This window comes from Vulpes vulpes, chromosome 13 (genome assembly GCF_048418805.1).
Source record: "Vulpes vulpes isolate BD-2025 chromosome 13, VulVul3, whole genome shotgun sequence".
Taxonomy (NCBI): domain Eukaryota; kingdom Metazoa; phylum Chordata; class Mammalia; order Carnivora; family Canidae; genus Vulpes; species Vulpes vulpes.
The window spans coordinates 115192652-115215742 of NC_132792.1; the positions used below are offsets into that span (position 1 = coordinate 115192652).

General features: G+C 42.4%; 1 protein-coding gene across 2 annotated transcripts in view; it reads right to left on the minus strand.

The window, feature by feature from the left end:
- PSTPIP2 (proline-serine-threonine phosphatase interacting protein 2) overlaps window positions 1-23091 on the minus strand; it is a 66954-nt gene that overhangs the window by 6061 nt on the left and 37802 nt on the right. Inside the window, exons 2-12 of one of the 2 annotated variants that reach the window (XM_072732283.1) lie at window positions 22343-22443; window positions 18763-18840; window positions 17542-17576; window positions 15972-16078; window positions 11533-11595; window positions 6212-6310; window positions 5595-5640; window positions 4696-4775; window positions 1735-1833; window positions 830-926; window positions 632-713 (exon numbers count right to left, since the gene is read on the minus strand). In XM_072732283.1, coding sequence (XP_072588384.1) covers window positions 632-713; window positions 830-926; window positions 1735-1833; window positions 4696-4775; window positions 5595-5640; window positions 6212-6310; window positions 11533-11595; window positions 15972-16078; window positions 17542-17576; window positions 18763-18840; window positions 22343-22443 — 887 coding nt within the window. Of the gene's footprint in view, window positions 1-631; window positions 714-829; window positions 927-1734; window positions 1834-4695; window positions 4776-5594; window positions 5641-6211; window positions 6311-11532; window positions 11596-15971; window positions 16079-17541; window positions 17577-17934; window positions 18841-22342; window positions 22444-23091 lie in introns of those variants that run through there. The other variant, XM_072732284.1, reaches the window with a different exon arrangement.

Here is a 23091-nt window from a genome sequence, read left to right on the forward strand (position 1 = left end):
GAACAGCTTAGTCTTGAAATTGACTGCATGTGAAACAGAAGTTTCTCTTCTTTCGGGATCCTTTACAGCAGGGGCAGACAGCAAATGATTTAGGCTCTGCCGGCCACCAGGGCACCTCTATCAAAATTCTTGTCAACTCGAATGCCAAAGCAGCCATTGACAAAATGTAAATGAATGAGCATGGTCAGATTCCAATAAAACTTTATATGAACACTGACATCTGAATTTCATGTAATTTTCACGTGTCACACAATAGTATCTTTTTCTCTTTTTTCAGCTATTTAAAAATACAAAATCTATTCTTTACGCTTGGGCCCTACTAAAAGAGGTTGGTCAGAGATGACTCACAGGGGCCAGAATCTGCTGATTCCTGCTTTCTATAAGCTAGAAAAAGGTATAGGATTTATACATGAGTAGCAATAATCACACTCAAGTATGATATAGTCATCCTTAAACTATGACTGGTAAACTCCACTTCACATTTGTCCTAAAAATGCTACTTCCCCAATCTAGCAACCTCTAAGCAAATGCAGTGGTAGATGTGTTCCAATTCTCATACCTCTTAGAACGCTAATGATAACAACATTGATTTAAAGTATTTTTCTTCATGTGAAAGGCAACTGGTTATTACCTTGCTAAGTTAGGCCCTGGAGCTTTTCCCTGTGGAGCTGTATTCTTCTGGGGACAGTAGAAATTCTCATACATGATGGGTGCTAGGGGAATCAAGAAACAAAATATTAAGATGCTGAGGTCTTCCCTTCCTGACATGCGACACAAAAGACTAGTAGAAATGCTTACACAACCCCCCCAGCCCTGCCCCTCAATTCACCTGGTGGAGTCTGTCCAGTTTTTCGGTGACTCACAAAGTACGCAATGTCCTTTTCAATGCTGCACGCTTCCAAGCTCTTACGGACTTCTTCATACATCTAACAAAAAGAAGATAAATCAAGCTAGAGGTATATGTCGGTGATAATTGTAACAGAGCTTATTCAAACAGGTTTGATGAATGGCTGATTCTCCCAAATTTTGTTGTGAGAAGAAAAAGAGACATTCCCAAGTCTCCTTTTACATGACCCATATAAAGGGATTTCTCTGATGCTTATCTGCTATTAAAATTGTTTTAAAGATGACAAGAAATGTATCTCTGTGGCAGCATAAATACCTCGCAGAGTTTTTTGTTTTTTTTTTTATACTGATGGCCAAAGGAAATAGATACCAAGACCAATGCTACACACAAATGCAAAGAAAATGAATTAATTTGGAAAAAAAAGTTCTAGGCAATTTGACAGGTTCTCTAGGCGTTTAATTGTTCTTCTAAAGCAAATGTCCCATCTAAGTGAGGGTGGCTATTTCTTAACAAAGAGAACGCTTGTGGTCTGCTCAGCAGGGGGTCTGCTTCTCCCTCTCCCTCTGCCCCTCCCCCTGCTCCCACGTTCTCTCTCAATCTCTCTCTTGAATAAATAAGTAAAAAAAAATCTTAACAAAAACAACAACAAAACCTGCATCTGAATCTCCATTCTCTGCTCTCCTGCTCTAACTCTGATTTCCTTAAAGAGAAAGCCATAGTGGCAAAGCAGACTAGGAGTCAGGCAGTCGGCGTTTATTTGGGTCTATCAACTCATTTGGAACTTTGGGCAAGTCACTGTACCTCTCTGGGCCTCAAATGAGGAGGGTGGACTAATATCTATGGTTCCTTCCACTCTAATGAATCCCCCATGGACACCTCTGACTTACATCATCGCTCCTGACGCATTGTTGTGACAGCTGATTCAGGTGTAACCACAATGCATTCCGAAAGAAGTTTATTCGTTCACATTCTTGAGCTTCAAAAATCTATGGAAACATAACCACATGTCCATTCACAGGCAGAGAAACAGCACATTTATCTAGACTGGCTATGACTTAAGAAACAGTATCAACCCTCATTATCTGTAAGCTTATTGCCCCCACCTGTGAGGAAACTCATCAACTTTTTTTTTCATCAACTCTTAATGCAAGCAAAGAATGCAAATGGTGTTCTCAATACGGTATTAACACAAACAGGATTGGATATAGTTCTAAGGTAAGAGGTAATGACAAAACTAGATAGCAAGGTTCTAACCTGAATTACAGCTCACATTTCCAACTGCCTAACAGGCATCTCCACCAGGGCAGCTTCCTAGAGCCTCCAATTCAAAACTTTGCCCTGCTCCATGCCTGAATTCAATCAGCAAGACAGTCACAATTGTTCAAGCTACTTCATGAGAACATGGGGGAACCCGCCCTTGCCTTCTATCTCTGTGTATTTTTGAAATTTTCTTTAATAAAAAGGTTTTCTTAAAAAAGTCAATCCCGGGGATCCCTGGATGGCTCAGAGGTTTAGCGCCTCCCTTCAGCCCAGGGCGTGGTCCTGGAGTCCTGGGATGGAGTCCCACATCGGGCTCCCTGCATGGAGCCTGCTTCTCCCTCTGCCTGTGTCTCTGCCCCTCTCTCTCTCTCAGTCTGTGTCTCTCATGAATAAATAAACAAAATCTTTAAAAAAAAAAAAAAAAAGGTCAATCCTCAAACAATAGGTTTTTGGATATAAGCAAATATCAACTTTTGGAAAATCAAATTATTCTATAAAGTGGATGTTATTCTGTTCAACAGTGGATATTATATATTAATGTATTTTTAATGTTGAATATAACACTATTACATTTCAAAACTGTTTATAATGTAAAGCTTCACACATACACAAGAGACAGTTTAATGAATGCCCATGTACCCATCCCTGACTTAAATGTTTATCAACTCACAAACAATTCTGTTTTATTATATGCTTACCAACTCATCTACTCCTCAGAGTATTTTGAAGCCAAATATATCATTTCACCTGCAAACCTTTTAGTATTTACATGTAGCATGTATTTTAGAATTTATTTAGTACTTAGTATGCTTATATTAGTATATTTAGCATTTAGGTAGCATATAAGTACTAAAATTTCTCATTATTTTTATTATAGAATATTACACATGACAGAATCATAGAGAGCAATGTAATGAATACCCACATATCAACCACCTAGCTAGGTCAACAATTTTGGCCATAGGTGCCTCAGTTCTGTTTGAACTGCTTATGTGCTTTCTCCAATGTCCACCACCTTCCCCACAAATAACCATTCTCCTAAACGTTATCATTCCCATGCAAGCTTTTATAATATGTATGTGTCCATAAAATGTATATGATATTGCTTTGGATTTTTTAAAATCTTTAAAAGGGGGCCTTGGGGTCCCCCGGGGGGTTCAGTGGTTGAGTGTCCGCCTTCGGCTCAAGGTGTGGTACCGCCTTCAGCTCAGGGTGTGATACGAGGGTTCTGGGATTGAATCCCCATATCAAGTTCCCCTCAGGGAGCCTGCTTCTCCCTCTGCCTATGTCTCTGCCTCTCTGTGTCTCTCATGAATAAATAAGTAAAATCTTTAAAAGGCGGGGGGGGCTTATTCTAGGCTTTTCCATGAGAGTGTGGAGTCAAGGAAGTAAAGCAGACAAGAGTGCTTTAGGAGGGGGACCCACAGTACTAGACTAGTACCCACAGTACTAGACAGTAGATACAGGTCAAATAAGATCAGGAACTACAAAAGCCTGCTGCACCTCACATCATGGAGATCACTGGTTCCTCCAGTGAGCAGCAGTGAGTGGGGTGGGTGGGGGGTGGGGATCCCCAGACCCAGAAGGCTGGGAAAGGCAAGGGCAATGAGGATGTGAAGACAGCTCCTTTAAGAAGCCTGGCTGTGAAGAGAGGAGAGGGTAGCAGATGGGAATCAACAGCCCATACATTTTAAAACCAAGAATGAGCTGAGTTGTGCAGCAAATGACGATAGAAGTTCACAATAAAGGCAGCTGTGCTTGGGCATGAGGAAAAGACAGCTGGATGATGGCAGCTAGAGCTCAGGTCATGGCTTGGGCTCTTGACAGGGCAGGAGCAGCTCCTTTCTGACTAACAGAAGAAAAAGAGGGTGGGGGGTGGAGCTCAGCGATTCTCAAGCTTTAATCTGCATAAGAATCACCCGAGGATTTAGTAACACAGGGTTGGCCCCAATCCAACCTTCTCTGTTTAGTAGGGCTGCAGTTGGTCTGAGAATCTGCCTCTCTAACAAATTCCCAGGTGGTGCTGATGCTACAGGTCCTGGGACTTCACTTTGAGAAGTGTTGGTAAGAAAAAGTATAGAAAGCTGAAAGAAACTTGAGGAAGATTCCAGATTACATCTCTATTTTCTCCAGGAAATTGTAAGCGAGGTCATGTGCTGAAAATGAAGCGGGGGTGGGGAACTGGTGAAATGAAAGGTATAAGGAGAGTGAAAACTTCTAAAGCCTGCTCACCTTCAGTCTGCATAGTCCTTATGGGAGAGCAAGGTCAGGTGAGGCTCTGGAAAGCTAATTACCTAACCCCCACCCCCACCCCACCCCACCCCCGCCTAGCTACTTCACTGGGCTATGGTGTGTTTGGGCTCACCAAACATCAGAGGAAGTCCTTGAGCAGAGTAGGACACAATGGTCAGGACTGGGAGGCAGCAGAAAGATGAGGTCTGGGGGAAAAACTTCAGTTCCTTCCATCCTCCACTGAAACTTCTCATTTCGAATTTGCCCTCAGGCAATTCTATGAGAACTGAGGTCTGCCAGAGTAGACACTCCAGATTCTCGAGGAAGACCCATCCCTCCCTCCCCAGCACCTGTACCTCACAGGCCTTGATGTGCTCACTCTGCCAGTCTTCACGGACCTTGTCCAGAGTGTTGATCTGCATCATGTACGTTTTGTCTGCAATGCAGGGGAGGGGCCTGGGTTCAGAAACCACACAGGACCAGGGCTCACACACCCACTGCCCGGTTAGCCCCAGATGGTGAATGACACTCCCCGGAATGGCAGTGAGCTCACAGGGCCCCACAGAGCTCTGAGCACTGACACTGGATCAAGCAAAAGGCAAGAAATAGTTCACAGAAGGAGAGAGAAGACTGGCAGGAACCTCAGCCAGGGTTCTCTTTGGCTAATTTGGCCTTGATTGCTTCTACGCCTTTCCATTTTCAGGAAAATGATCCAGCCAGAGGTGTGGAGAAGAGAACTATCAAGTTACTTTGGTTTTAGATTTAGAGACTTAAGTGACCATGGTCATGAGAGGCTTGTCTCCTGCAAGGTACTCTGGGATTAGAAGGCTTTGCAAACATTTGTTTTAGATTTCAGATTTCAGCCATGACAAGGCCTCACAACTTGGCTATTTCCTTCGTAGCAGAAAAGAGTCAGCAGGGCCGAAATGGGCTTTTTAGATAGATGTTCCCAATAAATCAGAGTGAGCACTTGATTATAAAGCTGCTGGCCCATGACCCTGCCACTACCACCACGATTCAATTACAAGTAAGGCCCACAACCTAAGGGGGGGTTCCCATTTGCTTCCTCTCACTTTCCCAGGTTCTAATATACCCTCTCCCCCTCCCTCTCTCCCTTCTTCCCTCCTGATAATCTCTGTCACCCCACTGTCTGTGCACACATTACTGTGGGGTATATAAAACAACCTTCCCGGACAGATTCTGCGAATGTCAACCCCACAACAATCCTCCCCCATCCCTGGGAGCAGCCCCTCACCCGAGTCTTCTACTGCGGTCTTCGCAGTTGCCAGTTTCACAAAAAGCTGTGAGGACAAAGAAGGAAAGAGGAGAAACACTGAACCAGGCCTCCACAGGCAAACCAGACTTAAAAACAAAGACTGTGAAGACACCCCCGATGTAGCCCACGTCTTACCTGTGTTTCTCTCAGCAAATTGTTCAACTTCCCTTCTAATCTTATGGCCATTGGGCAATAGCCACCAAGCACCATGCCCTGTGTTTTCCTAAAGACATACCCCTGACCTCTTCTTGCTGACAATCTTCTATTCAGATTATGTAAAACTGATTATATACCCAAGCAGGAGGCGGCCTGGCTACAAAGAATATTTGCATTTTGAAGAAAGAAGAAAAAAACCAAAACCTCCTCCCCTACTTCTTATCACCCTTCTCCCTTACCCCTGGCCACACTTCTCCAGCTCTCCCCAAACCCCAAGATTGTGACAAGGGACTTTCTGGTTCAGAGGATCCTGGTAGCCTGGAGGAGAATATTGTCAGGACCTTAGGATGCAGCTCCATTTTAAATTAAGATTATTAACTCGGTTTTAGTTTCAAATACATAAATTTCAGATTGTTCAGGCTGTTGGCTCCCCCAGGTACCTTTTCTTGTTGCTTCACGTTTACCAGGTTGGCACTCCGGTGGACAGCCTGCTCTGCTTCATCTTTGTCTCGGCATTTCTGCTCATAGTTCTTCTTTGCCTTTGTTGTTATAAGCCAAAAGAGAACCAAAGGGGGTAAGTGGAATGCAACCCTGCAAAGCAGCCATGCCAGCCCACTAAGCCCAGCAAAGAACACGACACTCTGATTAACGCTGGGATCACCACCAGGTGGTGGGCACTCTGAGGGCAATGCTCCTCCTTATCTCTTTTTGGGAGGTTCTCTGGCCCTTTTCCAAACTATGCATGTGGTGCCGACCTGATCAAGGAAGTAATAACTCCTATTTGGGCAATACAAAGTACATAAGATTTAAAAGATGACAGAAACAAAAGATGTGATTTGAAATAGGTACAATGAAAATAGGTATGTAACTGTTAGACGTACAACCCAATATTTATATAATATAAGCCTCAAAACTTAGATGCAATCACTTGGCCATGGTAATTACAATGACGCTTTGATATTCTAACATGCCCACCATAGTAAGTGATGCCCTCTCCACTCTAGTGGAGAGGGCATCAATTCCATCAATTCTGACACTTAAGCACAGCAATGTTCCTTTTTGATTTAAAGAGTTCTGTTTTAGGTACTTTAAAAGTAGGCCATGGTCTAGCAGGGGCTAACATTACTACCATGAGAGTGAAAACAGTTCTCAAACTATAGTTAGTGAATCAGAGCATTTTCTGTTTCAACTATTGAAGCAAAGATTTAACTTGTTCAAGTGTAACAAAGCTGCCAATCAGCTAATAAATAAAAATGTTAGCCCCTGAAAACTGCTTGATTAAGAATGAAGACTCATTTGCAGAGATGGTTTGTGCTCATCAAATATTTCATGCGCGTTCTTGGATTTCTTGGCATCTCTTCTGCAATTCAGTTGGGGTTAACCTTGCAGTAAACAACCAAAGAATTCCCTATATAAACTACACACACACAGAAATGTCATAATTTTTCATAATTACAAGCACACGAGCTGTTCATGCAACAATTTCCTTTGTAACAATATGTGAGACATTTCTCTATATCAAGCATGAGCCCTGTAGCTGAACACTTTAATGGTTGTAAATACACAAACATACACACACACACACACACACACACACACCATAATTTTAGCTGTCTCTCTATTGGTGGACATTTATCTTGTTTCCCATTTTTTTGTAACATAAAAATATGCTGATTTTATTTTGGATAGTATGAATTTATTTACATAGGTCAAATACCTAAAAGTGTAATTGTTTGGTGAAAGAATATGTATGTATCTAACTTCCTTCCAAAATGACCACACCAACTGAAACTCCCACCAGCAGTTATGTGGAGTAAATTTCCTCACTCTCACCAATACCAAACTTAGACAATATGCCTGACTTTTCTAAGACTAGAGGAGAAAATGTTAGCATAAAGTTGTTTTATTTGTATTTATATTTCATGACCACTAAGATGGTCTAGTCTTTCTACTTCATGACTTTTACACACTTTCTGTTGGAGCATTCTTTATTTTCATTGGTTTTTAAGAGCTCAGTCCATATTAGGAATACTACCTGGCTATAATTTATATAAGTTACAAATATTTTCCCCCATTTATCATCTCTCTTAAAACCATGTATAAGATATTTTTTAAAGATATCTTTTTCCTTGGAGCACCGGGGTGGCTCAGTGGTTGAGTGCCTGCTTTCGGCCCAGGGTGTGATCCCAGGATCCTGAGATTGAGTCCCACATCGGGCTCCCTGCATGGAGACTGCTTCTCCCTCTGCCTGTGTCTCTGCCTCTCTCTGTGTGTCTCTCATGAATAAATAAATAAATCTTTTTTTTAAATCTTTTAAATAAATAAATAAATAAGACTCTGAAAAGTAGAGAGAAGAGGGTAACCTGGTTAGACTCTGGTCTCAGAAGGATGACCTACATGTAAGTTCTCTGGGTTTTCTTTTTGCCTCATATATTGCAGACTGAGTGCCAAGGAAGCCAAGCAATGAGGGAATGACAACAAGCATAGACACAAGTCCCAACAAAAACCTGCCTTCTCTAGCCAAAAGACCAGAAAAGACAGTGTTGAGGAGAGAAACCTTTAGAAAGTAACCATCCTACTGCAGCTAAACACCAACTAAAATGAGTGTGGCCTCACTCCCACACATCCAACAAAGGCCATCTAGACTTCCACTCTCACCAAGCTATAATGAGATGCCCAACTTCCCTGACGTGGTAGTGTCAGAGAGGAACAAATAGGGAACTGGAACTTTCATTCCCACTGGGAGGTAACACAGCCCTACACACGGTGCCAGTGGAAACCATGTGGGCAATCTGGACTTTAACCACCCCACCTCCAAGTGTCCATCCCCTGTCTGCTGGGGTGGTGTCAGAGAAGTCTAGTGGAAGCTCAGAACTTAGAACTTTAAGTTACAGAGCCACACTGTGCTTTCAGTGGAGGCTAGATTTTTTTACCCCCATAAAGGAGTAATGAGGCAGTACCTCACTGCCCTCTGCTAGAATGGTGTCAGAGTAAGCCAGCTAAAACAGAGATTTAAATCAGACCTAGAGTCTTTCAATATAATACCTAAAATGTCGAAAATCAAATGACTATCACTCATCATGCCAAGAATGAGGAAGATCTGAAATTGGGAAAAAAAAAAAAGGCCATTAAAAGTTGCCAGCATCAAGATAACAGAGATTGTTAGAATTATCTGACAAAGATTCTAAAGCAGCCATCATAAATATATTCAACAAGCAATTAAAAACACACTTAAAATAAATGAAATATAGATGGTCTTGGCAAAGAAATAGAAAAGCTCAGCAAAGGCAGAGAAGATACAAAGAAGAACCAGACGGTAGGGTGCCTGGGGGCTCAGTCAGTCAAATGTCTGACTTTGGCTCAGGTCATGATCTTGGGGGCCTGGGACCAAGCCCTGCATTGGGCTCCATGTTCAGCCAAGAGTCTGCTTGTCCCTCGCCCCAATTGTGTGCTCTCTCTCTCTCATTCTCTCAAATAAATAAAATCATCTAAAAAAATGCTTTTTAAGGAACCAAATGGAAATTTTAGAACTAAAAAAAAAAATACACTCTTAAAAATAAAAAACTCAGTGGATGGGCTTAAAAATGGAAGAGATAAAAAAAAATGGAAGAGATAGAAGAACAAGTCTGTGAACTGGAAGATAGAACAATAGAAATTACCTAATCTGAACAACAGAGAGAAAAATAGGCTGAAAAAAAAAAAATGCTTAGAGCCTCATGGATCTTTTGCACCATAACAAAAGATCTAACACTTGTGTCCTTGCAATCCAAGAAGAGGAGAATGGGCTGAGAGAACACTTGGAGAAACAAATAGCTGAAAACTTCTGAAATTTGACAAAAGATGTAAACCTACAGATTCAAGAAGTTGAACAAACCCCAAACAAAATAAGCCCAAAGAAATCCATGACAAGACCCATAGGCTTAAAAAAAAAAAAAAAAAAAAAAAAAAAGACCCATAGGTAAACTTCTGAAAACTAAAAAACAAACAAGCAAACAAACCAACATAAACAGAAATGGCACTTTACTAATAAGGGAAAACCAATTTTAATTACAGTAGCTTTCTTATCAGAAACCACAGAGGCCACAAGAAAGTGGCACATTTTCAAGTGCTGATAGAAAAGAACTGTCAACACATAATCCCATATCCAGTGAAAATAGCTTTTAACACTGAAAGGGGAATCAAGACACTTTCAGATGAAAAAACACTCAGAGTATTTGTTGCTAGCAGACCATTCTGTAGAATGGCTAAAGGAAATTCTCTGGGAGTGCCTGGCTGGCTCAGTCAGTAGAGCTTGTGACACTTGATCTCAAGGTTGTGAGTTCAAGCCCCACACTGGGCACGGAGCCTACCAAAAAAAATTCTCTAAGCAAAAGGAAGCTATAAAAGAAGGAACCTTGAAACATCAAGAGGGAAAAAAAAAAGACACAGTAAGCAAAAAATGAGTAAATATAATAGTCTTCCTTTCTCTTGAGTTTTCTAAATCACTTTTGACAGTCCAAGCAAAATTTATAACACTGATATGGCTCTTCATGTAGGTAGAAGAGAGAGCCAAGAAACTTATATTTCACTAAGGCTTTCCCTTCAATTGTGAGAAATCTCACCCTAGACTGCTCAAAACATAGAACGTCTGGGAACAAATTTGCTGTCCAACACAATTTCTGTGATTACATTAACATCACTCCCTATTTATCAGTTACTTTTGAGGTCCTGTGCATCACGGGAAAAAATGATGCAGAAGAGACCACACATGCCATCAACATGGTGATATTTTCTTTTGTAACTGGGTTACCAGATACCATGTCATAGTCAGAGTATATCATGATACCTCTGTACAGATATGGAGTCACAGATGTTGCAAAACCAGAGTTCACTGTGTCCAAGTGAACAGATTCATAAAAGCTAGTGAGGGCTCTAGCAATTTATCTTAGCTCTGTCTTGTTAAGTGTTTTTTAAATAAATTAGTTAAGTAAGGCTTTTACAGTTTTCAGATCTTGAAACAGGAAGGGGTCACTCAGTAAAATAGGTAAGAAATCAAGATTCAAAATAGTCACAGGGAAAAAGCTCAAATCCAACAAGATAAATGGTGCTATGGGGGGTATAGATGCCTTGGTCTTGGCCTGAAATATTTAAATAGATTTTCTCAGGTTACCAGAAAGGCCCTGTTATTTTGTTTCCTCTATCTAATTTTATCCTCAGTCTTTCCAAGGCCTTAAAAAGAAGGAAAGTCAAACTTCTAAGGGTTTTTGTCTCCCCAAAACACTGCAGTAATGAGTAATACTATTTAAATATTGGGACGCCTGGGTGGCTCAGCGGTTTAGCACCTGCCTTTGACCCAGGATCGAATCCCACATCAGGCTCCCTGCATGGAGCCCGCTTCTCTGTCTGCTTGAATCTCTGCCTCTCTCTCTCTCTGTGTCTGTCATGAATAAATAAATAAAAATCTTTTTAAAAAATTATTAAAATGTTATTTCCAGGAATACACTCCTACACAGCACAGGATTTCAGAAAATGTCACCATGACATAAAGAAGGCAATAAAATGAGACTCGGGGGGCATCTGGGTAGCTCAGCCAGTTAAGAATCTGACTCTTGGTTTTGTTCAGATCAGGTCATGATCTCAGGATCCTGGGATCCAGCCCGAGTCAGGCTTTCTGCTCAGTGGGGAGTCTGCTTCTCCCTCTCCCTTCCCCTCACTTGTTTTCTCTCTCTCCTTCAAATAAATATAATCTTTTAAAAATAAATAAATAAATAAAGAGACTCACATCCATGGTTTTCTTGAACTGTAAGCTCTTTTGCTTATGGGCAGTATCCATTAAAAGCTCTGTCTGTGAAGAAAGGACAAAGCACAGTTAATTAAAAAAAAAAGAAAAAATTACTGTTAACCACAAGTTACCTTGAGGACTATGTGTTCAATGTGAACTATCTCACTTAGTCCTCACACACTTGGAAGGTATGTGTGCTATTAATTATCCCCATTGCACAAATGAGGAAAGTGTAGCAGAGAGGCTGAACAACCTAGCCCAGGTCTTATGGCTGGTTAACGGGGAGACCTGCCTTTGAACTTGAGCAGCCACCATTCAGAATCACTGATCCTTGGAACTGGGTCTTCAGGAAATCTGGATTGAAGGAATTTAGGTTTCAAAAAGGATTTTGAGACTTTTGTTAAAGCACCATTCATATTTTAAAAGAGGTCTTTCTTCTGTAAACCTATGTCAGCATCCAGAAATGGCAAACTCTTAATCAGCAAGGAGCCCAGGCAGTATGAAGGAAAGAAATGCGTAAGGAGAGTTAGAAGAAGGTGTTCCTTTACTCCATCTAATCCAGGAAAGGGACTCTGTTGAGTTCAATTGGGAGCAATTTCTTTCTTGTGGCTGTGATCCTAACACTTTCACTACACAAAATAATGAAGCAAATAATAAAAACGTAGGTCTCAGAGGTAATAGTAGTTCTCATTTATCAGATATTACTATGCGCTAAGTGGTTTTCATGCATCACAATGACTCTGAGTATTCTTATCCCCATTTTCTTGACAGTAAACTGAGGTGGATTAACTTACCCAAGCAAGTAACAGAATTGAGATTTGGACACAGGCTGACTCCTGTGCTCTTGTTCCTAATCATTGCCCTAACCTCTTATGATAGCTTTATGAAACCCCTAACACTGGGACGCCTGGGTGGCTCAATGGTTGAGTGTCTCCCTTTGGCTCAGGGAGTGATTCTTGGGTCCTGGGATAGAGTCCTGCATCAAGGCTCCCCAAAGGGGGCTGCCTCTCTCTCTCTGTGTCTCTCATGAATAAATAAATAAAATATTAAAAAAAACAAAACCCTAACCTCTAATCACTACCCTAAACCCTTATGATAGCTCCATAAAACCAAATCGGTTTATAAAAGACTGAGAGATGCAATAATTCAAAGTGAACTATGGCACTGCTCTTGTGCAAAAATATATAATGCAAAATAGTAATATTGCAAATGATATTCAAATGTGGTTTCCCTTTCTTCTAGACAATTAAATTTTTGTGTGTTACCAACACAAACATGGTTGTATAGATTTTCAAGATATCTGAATGGAATGTTTGGGATGTGTAACTTCAAATATAAATTTTGAAGAATACATGAAATTCCCCTGAGGGTGGGTGGGTCAGAGGTCTTCAGAGAACCAAGAAGTCATCTAGCCCAGCTGAAATTGAGGGACCAAGAGGTGGCCATGCATCTGCTAATAGTGAAGACACTGTAGACACAGAGAACAGACATGAACCCCACATGCAAAGACTCACGGGAAGGTCCTTGCCATCACAGACAGGAAGCTGTGAAGTTCACATGAGTGCCTGTGTACCTTTGCCAGGAGGAGGAGCTGGGTTTATTTGTCAATGGTTTCTAATTTTCCCAGGCTCCATGGAGCAGATCAGTTGGCAATGTTGGTCTAGTCCATGGTCCTTTCCAGTCCAAATATACACACTGCCATCCTTCCAGTTTGAGAACTGTTATTGTTTTATAGTCTAAGGCCCCAGCCAGGCCTCCTTATGTCCAACTTGCATGTAACACCTGCTTCAAGCACCTCTCAGGTGGCTATAAAGTCTCATTAGCCAGACCTTCTCCCTTCCTCTTCCTCTCTGCCTTCCAGGATGGCATCTGTATGTGAACAGGACCCAAGAGAGGAAGTCTGGCTCTAACCTGACAGGTATGATCCCCAGGGCCCAAGGGGTGATATTGCTCCAGGCCATCCAGTGACACCAAGTCCAGCTCTGTCTGCTACATCACTTTGATTAAAATCTCCTCATGTTCATATTCACTTACAGAGTGACCTACTCATGGCAGGTCTTCTATGGCCAAACCCAATGGAAATCTAATTGTTGTATTATTGATAATACAAAGTAGTGCAAGAACTATCACCTCTGGTCTAAGGTGGGGAAAAGCAAGAGGGTGAGGTAAAGAAGGATGGGATATTATAAAGGACCCAAATGCCCCTGTGGTAAATTATTGGAATAGCTGCCCTGATCCTCGCAATCTTAGCTGAGAGTGTAGAATGGAATGTGGGCACCAGAGGAGAGTTCCTGACCGTGTGCTGTCCCTTCAAGGGACAAGCTAAAAGATCTTCCCCCAGGAGGCCTTCCAGCCTCCCTGATGAGGTCAGATGTCCCCACCACATGCTCAGGTGGGATCCTCATCTTCCCTATTAGTTAAGGTTCATCACACTTTATCATGATGGCCATGTCACATCAGTCTCTGGCATGCTCTACACTCCATGAAGGAAAGGTGACCATGTCTGTATCGTTCACCACCCACAGAAATCTAGTTGTTTAAGTGAGTACACCATTAACTTCTGATCAGCCATTCTACTTGCACCTCCCCTCCTCCAAGCTACTAAAAGGAACCAGCTGATGGCTTTCCCCAATAAGTGGAAATGGCTTAATTTCTAAAAAGTGGAAGACCAAGGCAGGCAGGGTTTGGCCAGTGAAAATGAGAAGTTACCATTGACACATTTTCTCCCAAAGTTTGATTAAAAAAAAAAAAAAGTATCTAAATACGGAAGTGGTACAAACCAGAGTTCACTGTGACACAAAGAACTACAAATTTATTAATAAACTTTGGGCTTCTCCAAGAAAGCTCAGAAGGCATTTTCCTGCTATAGAGAGCCCACGGACCATAGGAAATTGGGAAGACAGCAGCAGATTGAACACTGGCTCCTCGCTTACTTAACAAAATTCAGAACACATTCTTCTAGCTACGAGAATTTGGTCTTTGTAACTTGTTAGGAGGGGAAGTTCCAGAAGCCTTGCAAAACCAACAAAACTCTCCCTGAAATGACCAAGGCTACCGAAGGCAGTTGGGAACATGAGGAAATGACCCTCCGCTCCTCTTATCGGAAATCATGTACTCAGTGACTCTGATCGTCTAAGGCATTTTACCCCTGAAAAATTGTGATTCAATTTTTGGGCAGGGTTGGCAATGTCAGCCAAAAACAGTGTGACTATCCAATGGGTGGGTGTAATACCCGTAGTATTTATGCTCTGAAAAATATCTGAAGCCAGATACCCTTCTCAAACCTGATACATGAAGCATGAGTGTGTATAAAACCACTCAATACGGTGTTCTTTAAATGTTAGTTTCCACCCTTCCTTCCTAACAAGAGGCACAGCTGTAGGAGCAGCTCAGGAAATGACAACAGATGAAGGCAGTCAGGCTTTTAAGATGCTGCCACATGCCTAGTGGTCACCAAAGAAGCTGCAATTAGACTCTGACTTAGAACCACAGGGAAAGTTGCTAAGACTGATGTACGAGTAGAATCAGCCTTAACAGCTGGATGCTTTACTATTAGACAATGACCTTCCAATGGTCAGGAGCCAGGATGAAGACGGATTTCCAAAAAGTCCATGCAAAGCTATGTGGGGAGACCTGGCTAGAAATCTTTGGATGCCAAATAGGAAGGAGCTTGTGCCCCATGTGAAGGTGAGGTTCCAATCTTATAGACCAGATATAAAAAAGGAAATTGGAGAAGGGCCTATTCAGGCTAACCTGAATATATAAGTCATTTAGGAACAAAATAGAAAGGAGTCAGAATAGTGGTTGGTCTAGTCTAAGGAACACTTTACTGCTATAAATCTGAACTTCTTTTCTTGATCCTTATAACTTCTTAAATGTTTGCCAGTTTTATTAACTCCTGCTTACTCCATCTCCTTCCATGTAGTTGGACAGAGTAAATTTCATCAATGGAAAAGAGCCTATGTACACTTGATCTGAAGACAAAAAGGACTTGGATTTCTCAGGGCCTTGGTCTCCCTATTTGTAAAACAGGGCATTTGGACTACATGGTCTCTGGGAGAATGTGAGTCTTCTCCACATCTTATCCTTCCCTTACTGCCTCGTCCAGGAGGGAGTGTGGTCTGAGAGCCCCTCCAGGTCAAATGCCCAAGACTCGACTGAAGACACAGGGCTCCCCTTTGCCAGTTACAGTCTGAATAGTGGCAGCAGATATGAAAAGAAGAGGAAGGCAGACCAGACCCCTAAATCCTGCAAGAATTCAAAGAGAACTGACCATCTAGACTGGGTCTCCACATGGCTTCCCGATAAATAATCTCATAGGTTAAAAGAAGAACATGGCTGCATGAAGATAGGAATGAGCCAAGGAGTTTGGCGAACAAATGAGCCTGCAGTTTTCTGCCATAGGAAAAGCAACATCTTAACACAGATGCAAATCCAACCTTTTTCCGTTGTAGCTTTTGCTTCTCCCTGAATTCTTCCATCTTCCTGGCCTCTTCTCTTAGGGTCTGGGCAAGCTGAATGTGACATTGTGCCACACTGTCTATCTCTGCAAAAATAATTTTTAAAACAAAAAGAAAAAACAATAAACAAGATCGACAAATGTTGAATTCAAATATACAAAACTACACAAAATGTGTACACAAAATACTGGAGCAAGCGGTAAAACGAACCTACTTCACTTGGTCACCACATTTCTTGAGCCCTTCCATGTGCCAGCATTGCCCTGGCCACCAAGACCAAAGCTAGAAAATCTTTAGCTTAGCCTCCTACCATGGAAGGAGTGTGTGTGTGTGCCCAGTGTGTGTGTCCCTAGTGTGTGCCCAGGGCTGGGAAGACAAACAGACAAGGCCCCAGCTCATGGAGCTTACGTGCTAGAAGACATCACTAAACCCACTGCAATTTCAAATTCAATACTTATTTCTCATTAGATGACTCTGACAGTCTTTCCATCTCTAACATGGGCCTGAGCATTGGTAATAAAGGTCATGCATGGGAATTTTGGCTATTGATAGTTATTTCTAGATAGAAAGACTATTGGTGATTTTTTCCCCTTATTTTCTAAGATCTTTGCAATGAGCATGGCTTCCCTTTATAACCACCACAACAAAACTCTTATTTTACTGATTCTAAGAAAACAAATTGAAGTATGACATTAAAGCTAAATTTTGGACAGATCTAACCTAAGAAAAAATGTTAAACTTGTGTGTGTCAAAATAACCTTAAGCAAGGTTCAAAGATACATGACAAATTGGAAAAATATCAGTAATTTATATAACAAAGAGTAAATAGCTATGTCATAAGAGCTTTCACAAATCAAAAGAAAAAAAATATATATTCCAGTATAAGAAAATTGGTTAAAAACATGACATTTTTTAAAAGATTGGCTAAATGACAATAAACATTTGAAAATGTATTCAGCCTTAAAGCTACTGAAAAAAATAAAAAACTTGAAAACCCTAGAAGTATATAATTTTTTGCTTTTCAGTTGGGGAAATTTTTTAAAGTGTGAAAATTCTTCATTTTGGCAAGCATGGGGGAAAAACAGCACTTTCAGTGGAGGGAAAAATCAGTCCAACTCTTCTGGGAGAAGTATGGCATTGTGTAGGATCAAAACTTTCTTTTTTTTTAAAGATTTCATTTTTAAGTGATTTCTACACCCAATGTGGGGCTTCAACTCACAACCCCATGAGATCAAGAGTCACATGCTCCATTAACTGAGCCAGCCAGGGACCTCTCAAAACTTTCAAATGTGCAAGAATGAGGCACAGCTAAATGATCTGAAATGGGAAGATGCTTAGAGAATATTGTTAAGAAAAACAAATTGTAGAGATAGGTGTAGTATGATCTCATTTATATAAAAACTCACTTCTATGTATATGTGCATCTTTGCAAATTAAGAAAGAAAGAGAGGGGCTCCTGAGTGGCTTAGTGGGCTAAGTGTCTGCTTTTGGCTCAGATCATGATCCCAGGGTCCTGGATCTTGCAAATACAGTTTAGAGAATCACTTACGCTGCTTGAAGACTTCCAGGGCCCGCTTCAGGGTGCTAAAAAAACAAGCACGTATATAATTTCAGTTCTGGAAACTGGCTGTACAGTCTTATTATAATACCACCGCACGCTTCTCTCTGCCCGCATCTCACAGCCTGTAGATTCACCTTTGCCCATGAGCTTGGGAGGACAGCAAAGGATCAAGACTTTTGCAGCTCACTGTCTCCTCTTTCTTCCTCTCTCGATCCCAAGGCATGGGCATTATAAATTCTCCACTGTCCACTGGGGTAGAGCAAAATGCTAAACTTCCTTACGCTTCATTTCCCCCAATCGTATAAAAGGAGTTATGGTCCCTTTCTCATAAGAATACTGGTCCTTCTTTAAAGTATGATCATTAGAAATGTAGGTACAAACCAATAAAGGAACGGTTCAAAGCGTGGCTCCTGATCACCTTCTTTGTCATTCATTCATCAATCAAAGCAGAATGCAGGTCAGTGTGTAATGTGATTAGGACTGCAGAGGCCTGCAAAAGTCTACCCCAAATTATTTCTCCCAAGCCTCCCTCAATATGCTTACTTCAGAGAAGGAATCTAGAAATTTCCATATGAGTAGGATGGGCTATGGAATTTGTGAGGTCCACTGCAAAATGAAAACGTGGGGCCCCTTGTTTATAAATCAGAATTTCAAAATGGGGATGGCAAAGAGCATCAAACCTATTAGGAAGCTCTTCGAAGCGTGGGCTCCTGTATGACTGCCCACGAAGCCAGTCCTGCAGATGAGAGAGAGGGAGTCCTAAGGCCATTTCTGTATCAGTGAGTGATAGTAGAATATATAATTGTACAGACACCTCACATCAGTTACGAGAAGTATAAAATGGCGCAAAGACTCTGTCTCAGAATTGTCGCAAACAAGTGTGCATGCATGTATGTGTGCATAAGTCCCTCTATTAAATGCCTAGTATAAAATTATATATAGTATAATACTTCCTATGAAAAAGTATATATAGAAAAAGACTTCAGTGAAAATCTAGAAAGTTTTACTCATGGTTTGTGGCTTCACAGTCCATTTGAGACTTCTACTTTTCTGTATTTTTCACAACTGAGAATAAGGGAGAAAAAAAAACTACGAAAAACTGTTTCATCCAACACACTTCACCCCACTGGCCAGCTCTGTCTGCTGAAGCGATGGGGGCTCCTGGCACCACTGATCAACCTGGAACCTGGAAAGAAGCGTGGCACCTACTTGATCTCCGACTGTCCACAGGGCTTCTTCCTAGAGAGGTTGAGAAGGTCTTTGCCATATTTCTCTTCAATTGATGCCCTGAGGGGGAACAGAAGAGAGAGCTCTGAGTCCTTGTTGGGGCTGATTCTCAGTTAAAACACATGGCACTCCCCTTGACGGCAAAACTACTCCTCTGATGGGAGAAGCTCAGATATAACACCATTCTCTAGATTCAAAACTCCCTCTACCTGACAGGAAGAATTGTGAGAAGACCAGTAGCCTTCAACTCTAAGTCACCAGTATGGGCATCATGGCAAAACCAAATATGGCCCCCTGACCAGCACAGGCTAACACACTACAGACTGACTATTCAAAACTATGATCCAAGGATTTATTTACAAAAAAAAAAAAAAAAAAAATATATATATATATATATATATATAATATATATATGTATATACATACATATACATATATATACATACGTATATATACGTGTGTATATATATATACATATATATGTATATATATATACGCACACATAGAGTAAGAGATATTTCCATTAAATGCTACACTCCTGAGGCCCACCCCTCCTCCCATGTTCTCAAAGAGTGTCCTCTTTACCATCCTATATGGAGTGCCTCATTCATGGTCAATTCAAATACAAGAGGGAAATTTCAGAATATAAACTCTGCAGTTGGCAAGTTTCACAAAAACAACTGACTGTGCCTGGGTGTAGCATGGTCTGTCTAAAGCACCAAGCATCCCCATTCCCCACCACTATGGTGTCCCAGGTATGGTAGCAGGTATATTGTGGCCCAGTTTTCCCAGGTGTGATGCCAGACCTATCCTTTCTTAGCTGTCTGACCTTAGGCAAGTTATATAACTTCACTGAACCTCAGTTTCTTCAACTGTAAAATAAGGATGATAAAACTCCTCCACAGGGTTATTAGGAGAACTAATGAGATAATATGTACAAAATATATGGTAGCTTACATGGGTATCCAGCAAGCCTTCAATAACTGTCAGCTATTAATATAATCTCATTTAATCGCCCCTTAGCTACTGGCTGCAAGATGATCATCCTCATTTTTCTAGTCCTCGTTTCCTGCTCCCATCGGTAGCTCAGTATGTCAGCTGGCCCAACCTGGGGTTCAAGGGATGAGAGAGCCCATGGACTTGAGGTACCAGTGACAAAACAGGTTCATTTCATTATTAACCAGTAGAAGACCTCAGACTGGAATGTTCTGTAGAATTCTTCCTAAAGGGAAGAAGGGGGGAGGGGGAAAGGGGGTGAGTGGGGAGGGGGGAGGAAGAAGGGAGGGAGGGGGAGGGGAGGAGTGGGAATTTGACCTGGACTTTGAAGGATGGAGAGAACATCCGGGTGATGAAATGATGGAGTAAAGATGTCGAGGCGGAGACACTGAAAGCATACTAATAAACTCTGGTGGGAACAGAGAGAGTAGGTGTACAGAGTGAGAATTATGAAATAAAAGTAAAGGGTGGGAAAGAACAGCTGTGCAAGGGCCAAGCATATCCTCCCAGAAAGTTTCGTCCCTTGCCCTTCTGGCCAGTACTGATAAGTCACAAACACAGGGTCTGTGTCTGTGATGCCTCTGGAGCTGTCACTTTCTAGATTCCTATGGTAAGTTAATCATTCAACTTCATTCAAATAAGTATTCTTCCGGGGTGCCCGGGTGGCTCAGTCAGTTAAGCACCCCCTCTTGGTTTCAGCTCAGGTCGTGACTGCAGGATGGTGAGGTTGAGCCCTGTGTCAGGCTGCACACTCAGCTGGGAGTCTGCTTGAGAGTCTCTCTCCCTCTCCCTCTGCCCTTCCCCATGCTTGCACGCCAGCGCTCTCTCTCTCTCTCTCTCTCTCTCTCAAATAAAATAAATAAAAACATTTTAAAAACTGCTCTTCCATGCAAAGGAAACATAAATAATAACACCTCATGCAGTCAACATGAATCAAAGAGAAATTTTTGAAGGGATGCTGAACTCCAATGTTATGTTGACAGAGATGCTGCAACAAAGATGGTGGCACGAGGCAAGTGCTCCATATACGATTAGCATTTAGCTGCTCAGATGTTCCTGGTGACTGTCATCATCATGCCTTTCCAGCTGACAGAAGGATAAACTAGGTGAATTTTCAACTTACTGAAGGATGGTTACTGTTTTGTTATTTACTTGTGTTACAGTGAGTCATCCAGGACTTACTGGGGACCAATCATTGGAGAGCACATACTGAGCCAGAGCCCGGGCTCCAGCCAGACAGATACGAGAAAGACAGCATTCCAGAGCAGCATGGGACACGACATTTGTGCGTAGTTAGCCACCTAATCACAAAATATTTACAAATTTATAAAATTTTATAAATGTTTGTGTATTGTATCTAGTGAACTCAAAATAGTACTATATGACAGACCGCTGTTACCTTCGCCCTTGTGTTTGCAGGTTTTGCCTCCAGCCCGTCCAAACCCCAAATAGGCCAGGGTTCTGCCTGGAATTTACAGCAGCTCAGAGAAATAATGTTCAAGACCCAAGGAGAACGGGTCAGCAATATGAGACCCTGGTCCAGACTCAGCAGACCAGGTCCCAGACACCATGAGCACCTCCCACTCACAGAGCAGGAGGAAAGGCTAGGCTCCCAAAACCTGATGAGGGCTGTGCTCCTTCATGGGAGTCATCTCTGCATGGGACACAGGGGAGGAGTGCATGCTCCCTTCATGACAGCAGCCTCCTCCGAGCAGAAAGGAAGCCCAGAGACCAGGCAGGCCACCAGATCCAGGGCCTCGGACCCCCACACCCAGGGCATGTGTGTCTGACACTCTGACCTCATGCCAGCAGATTCTTCCCCAAAATCGGACAACATGGGACTGGTTTCTTTTGCTATAAAACTCCTGGAGTGGGATCCCTGGGTGGCTCAGTGGTTGGGTGCCTGCCTTCAGCTCAGGTGGTGATCCCAGGATCTGGGATTGAGTCCCACATCGGGGTCCCTGCGGAGAGCCTGCTTCTCCCTCTGCCCATGTCTCTGCCTCTCTCTGTATGTCTATGTCTCTCATGAATAAATAAATAAATATTAAGAGTAAAATAAAACTCCTGGAGAAAAGTGACCATATACTAAAAACATAAGTATTTAATAATTTGGGAGTGCCTGGGTGGCTCAGTTTTCGGCGGGGAGTCTGCTTCTCCCTTTCCCTCTGCCTCTCCCCCCTGCTTATGCTCTCTCTCTTTCTCTCTCTCTCTCAAATAAATAAATAAAATCTTTAAAAATATATTTAATAATTTTTAATTTCCATATATTTTCCTTTATTGACTCGTCTTCCATGATCTCCCCCTCCTGTGAGGTCATCAGTGCTCTGCATATCACCCCACTTCACATTTTACTCTATTTCATTTGCCGTTTCATTTATAAACCTCATCTCTCAAGCTGATTCCTAAGGCCTTTAGGACACACCTACCATTTACACCGTGGGTATCATTCCATAACCCAGAGCAGAGGGCCTGTGAACCCCGAAAAAGAAACAGAAAGTTGTAAATTGTTCCTGTGGGTGGGAGTGTTTCAGCTTCCCCTCCACCTCCGAGGAAGAACAGCAAGTACCTTTCTTTTAAAAAGTCTTCAAACTCTTTGCAGTTCTTGCGGCCGTTGTTCAGGTGCTGGATGATGCAGTCATAGCCCGCGGTGCTGAGGATGTCCGAGCTCTGGGGACAAAGGACATGGTGTCAGAGCAGAGGCAGTGATGACCACCCAGAGCCTAAAGGGGGCACAGGGCAGAGCACAGGGGGAAGCCGGAGCTGGGAAGTTTCTGAAGTGCTTCACCAACCAGTTGTGACCAAAGAGAACAAAATAGAAGAAGTCAGAGTGCATGCAGCCATGGGAAAATTATCAAAGTTATGAAATGGGAGGGCCATGAAACAGGAAGTAACAGGACATGGAGAGTACATAGATGAGGGAGCTGGCCGGGCCCCGTCCCGCTGTGGGCCCCCCAAACCCGGGTATGGGTCAGACCAGGGCAGGGCGCAGGAACACCCACTTCATGGATGCCTCCTCCCAACGCAGGGCCGCCCTAACCAGGGCAACATGGTTTTCCCTCTGTCCTTAGATTTGCCACAGAGCTGGACACTGATGCCTCTTCCCGCAGCCAACAAGCCTGGTCTGAGGATCGAGGGTGAGGGTATCCCTGTAAAGGGCAGGCAGCTCTGAGCCAGAAGCCAGGCCCCAGGAGTGGAAAGGGGGATCGCTTCTCACTAGGAAACACAAAGGGGAACCAGTGTGATCCATCACATGGTCGCTGGTTGACCCCAATTTGGGGGGAAAGGGGAGCAGAAGGAGAATAGGATTTTTTTTTT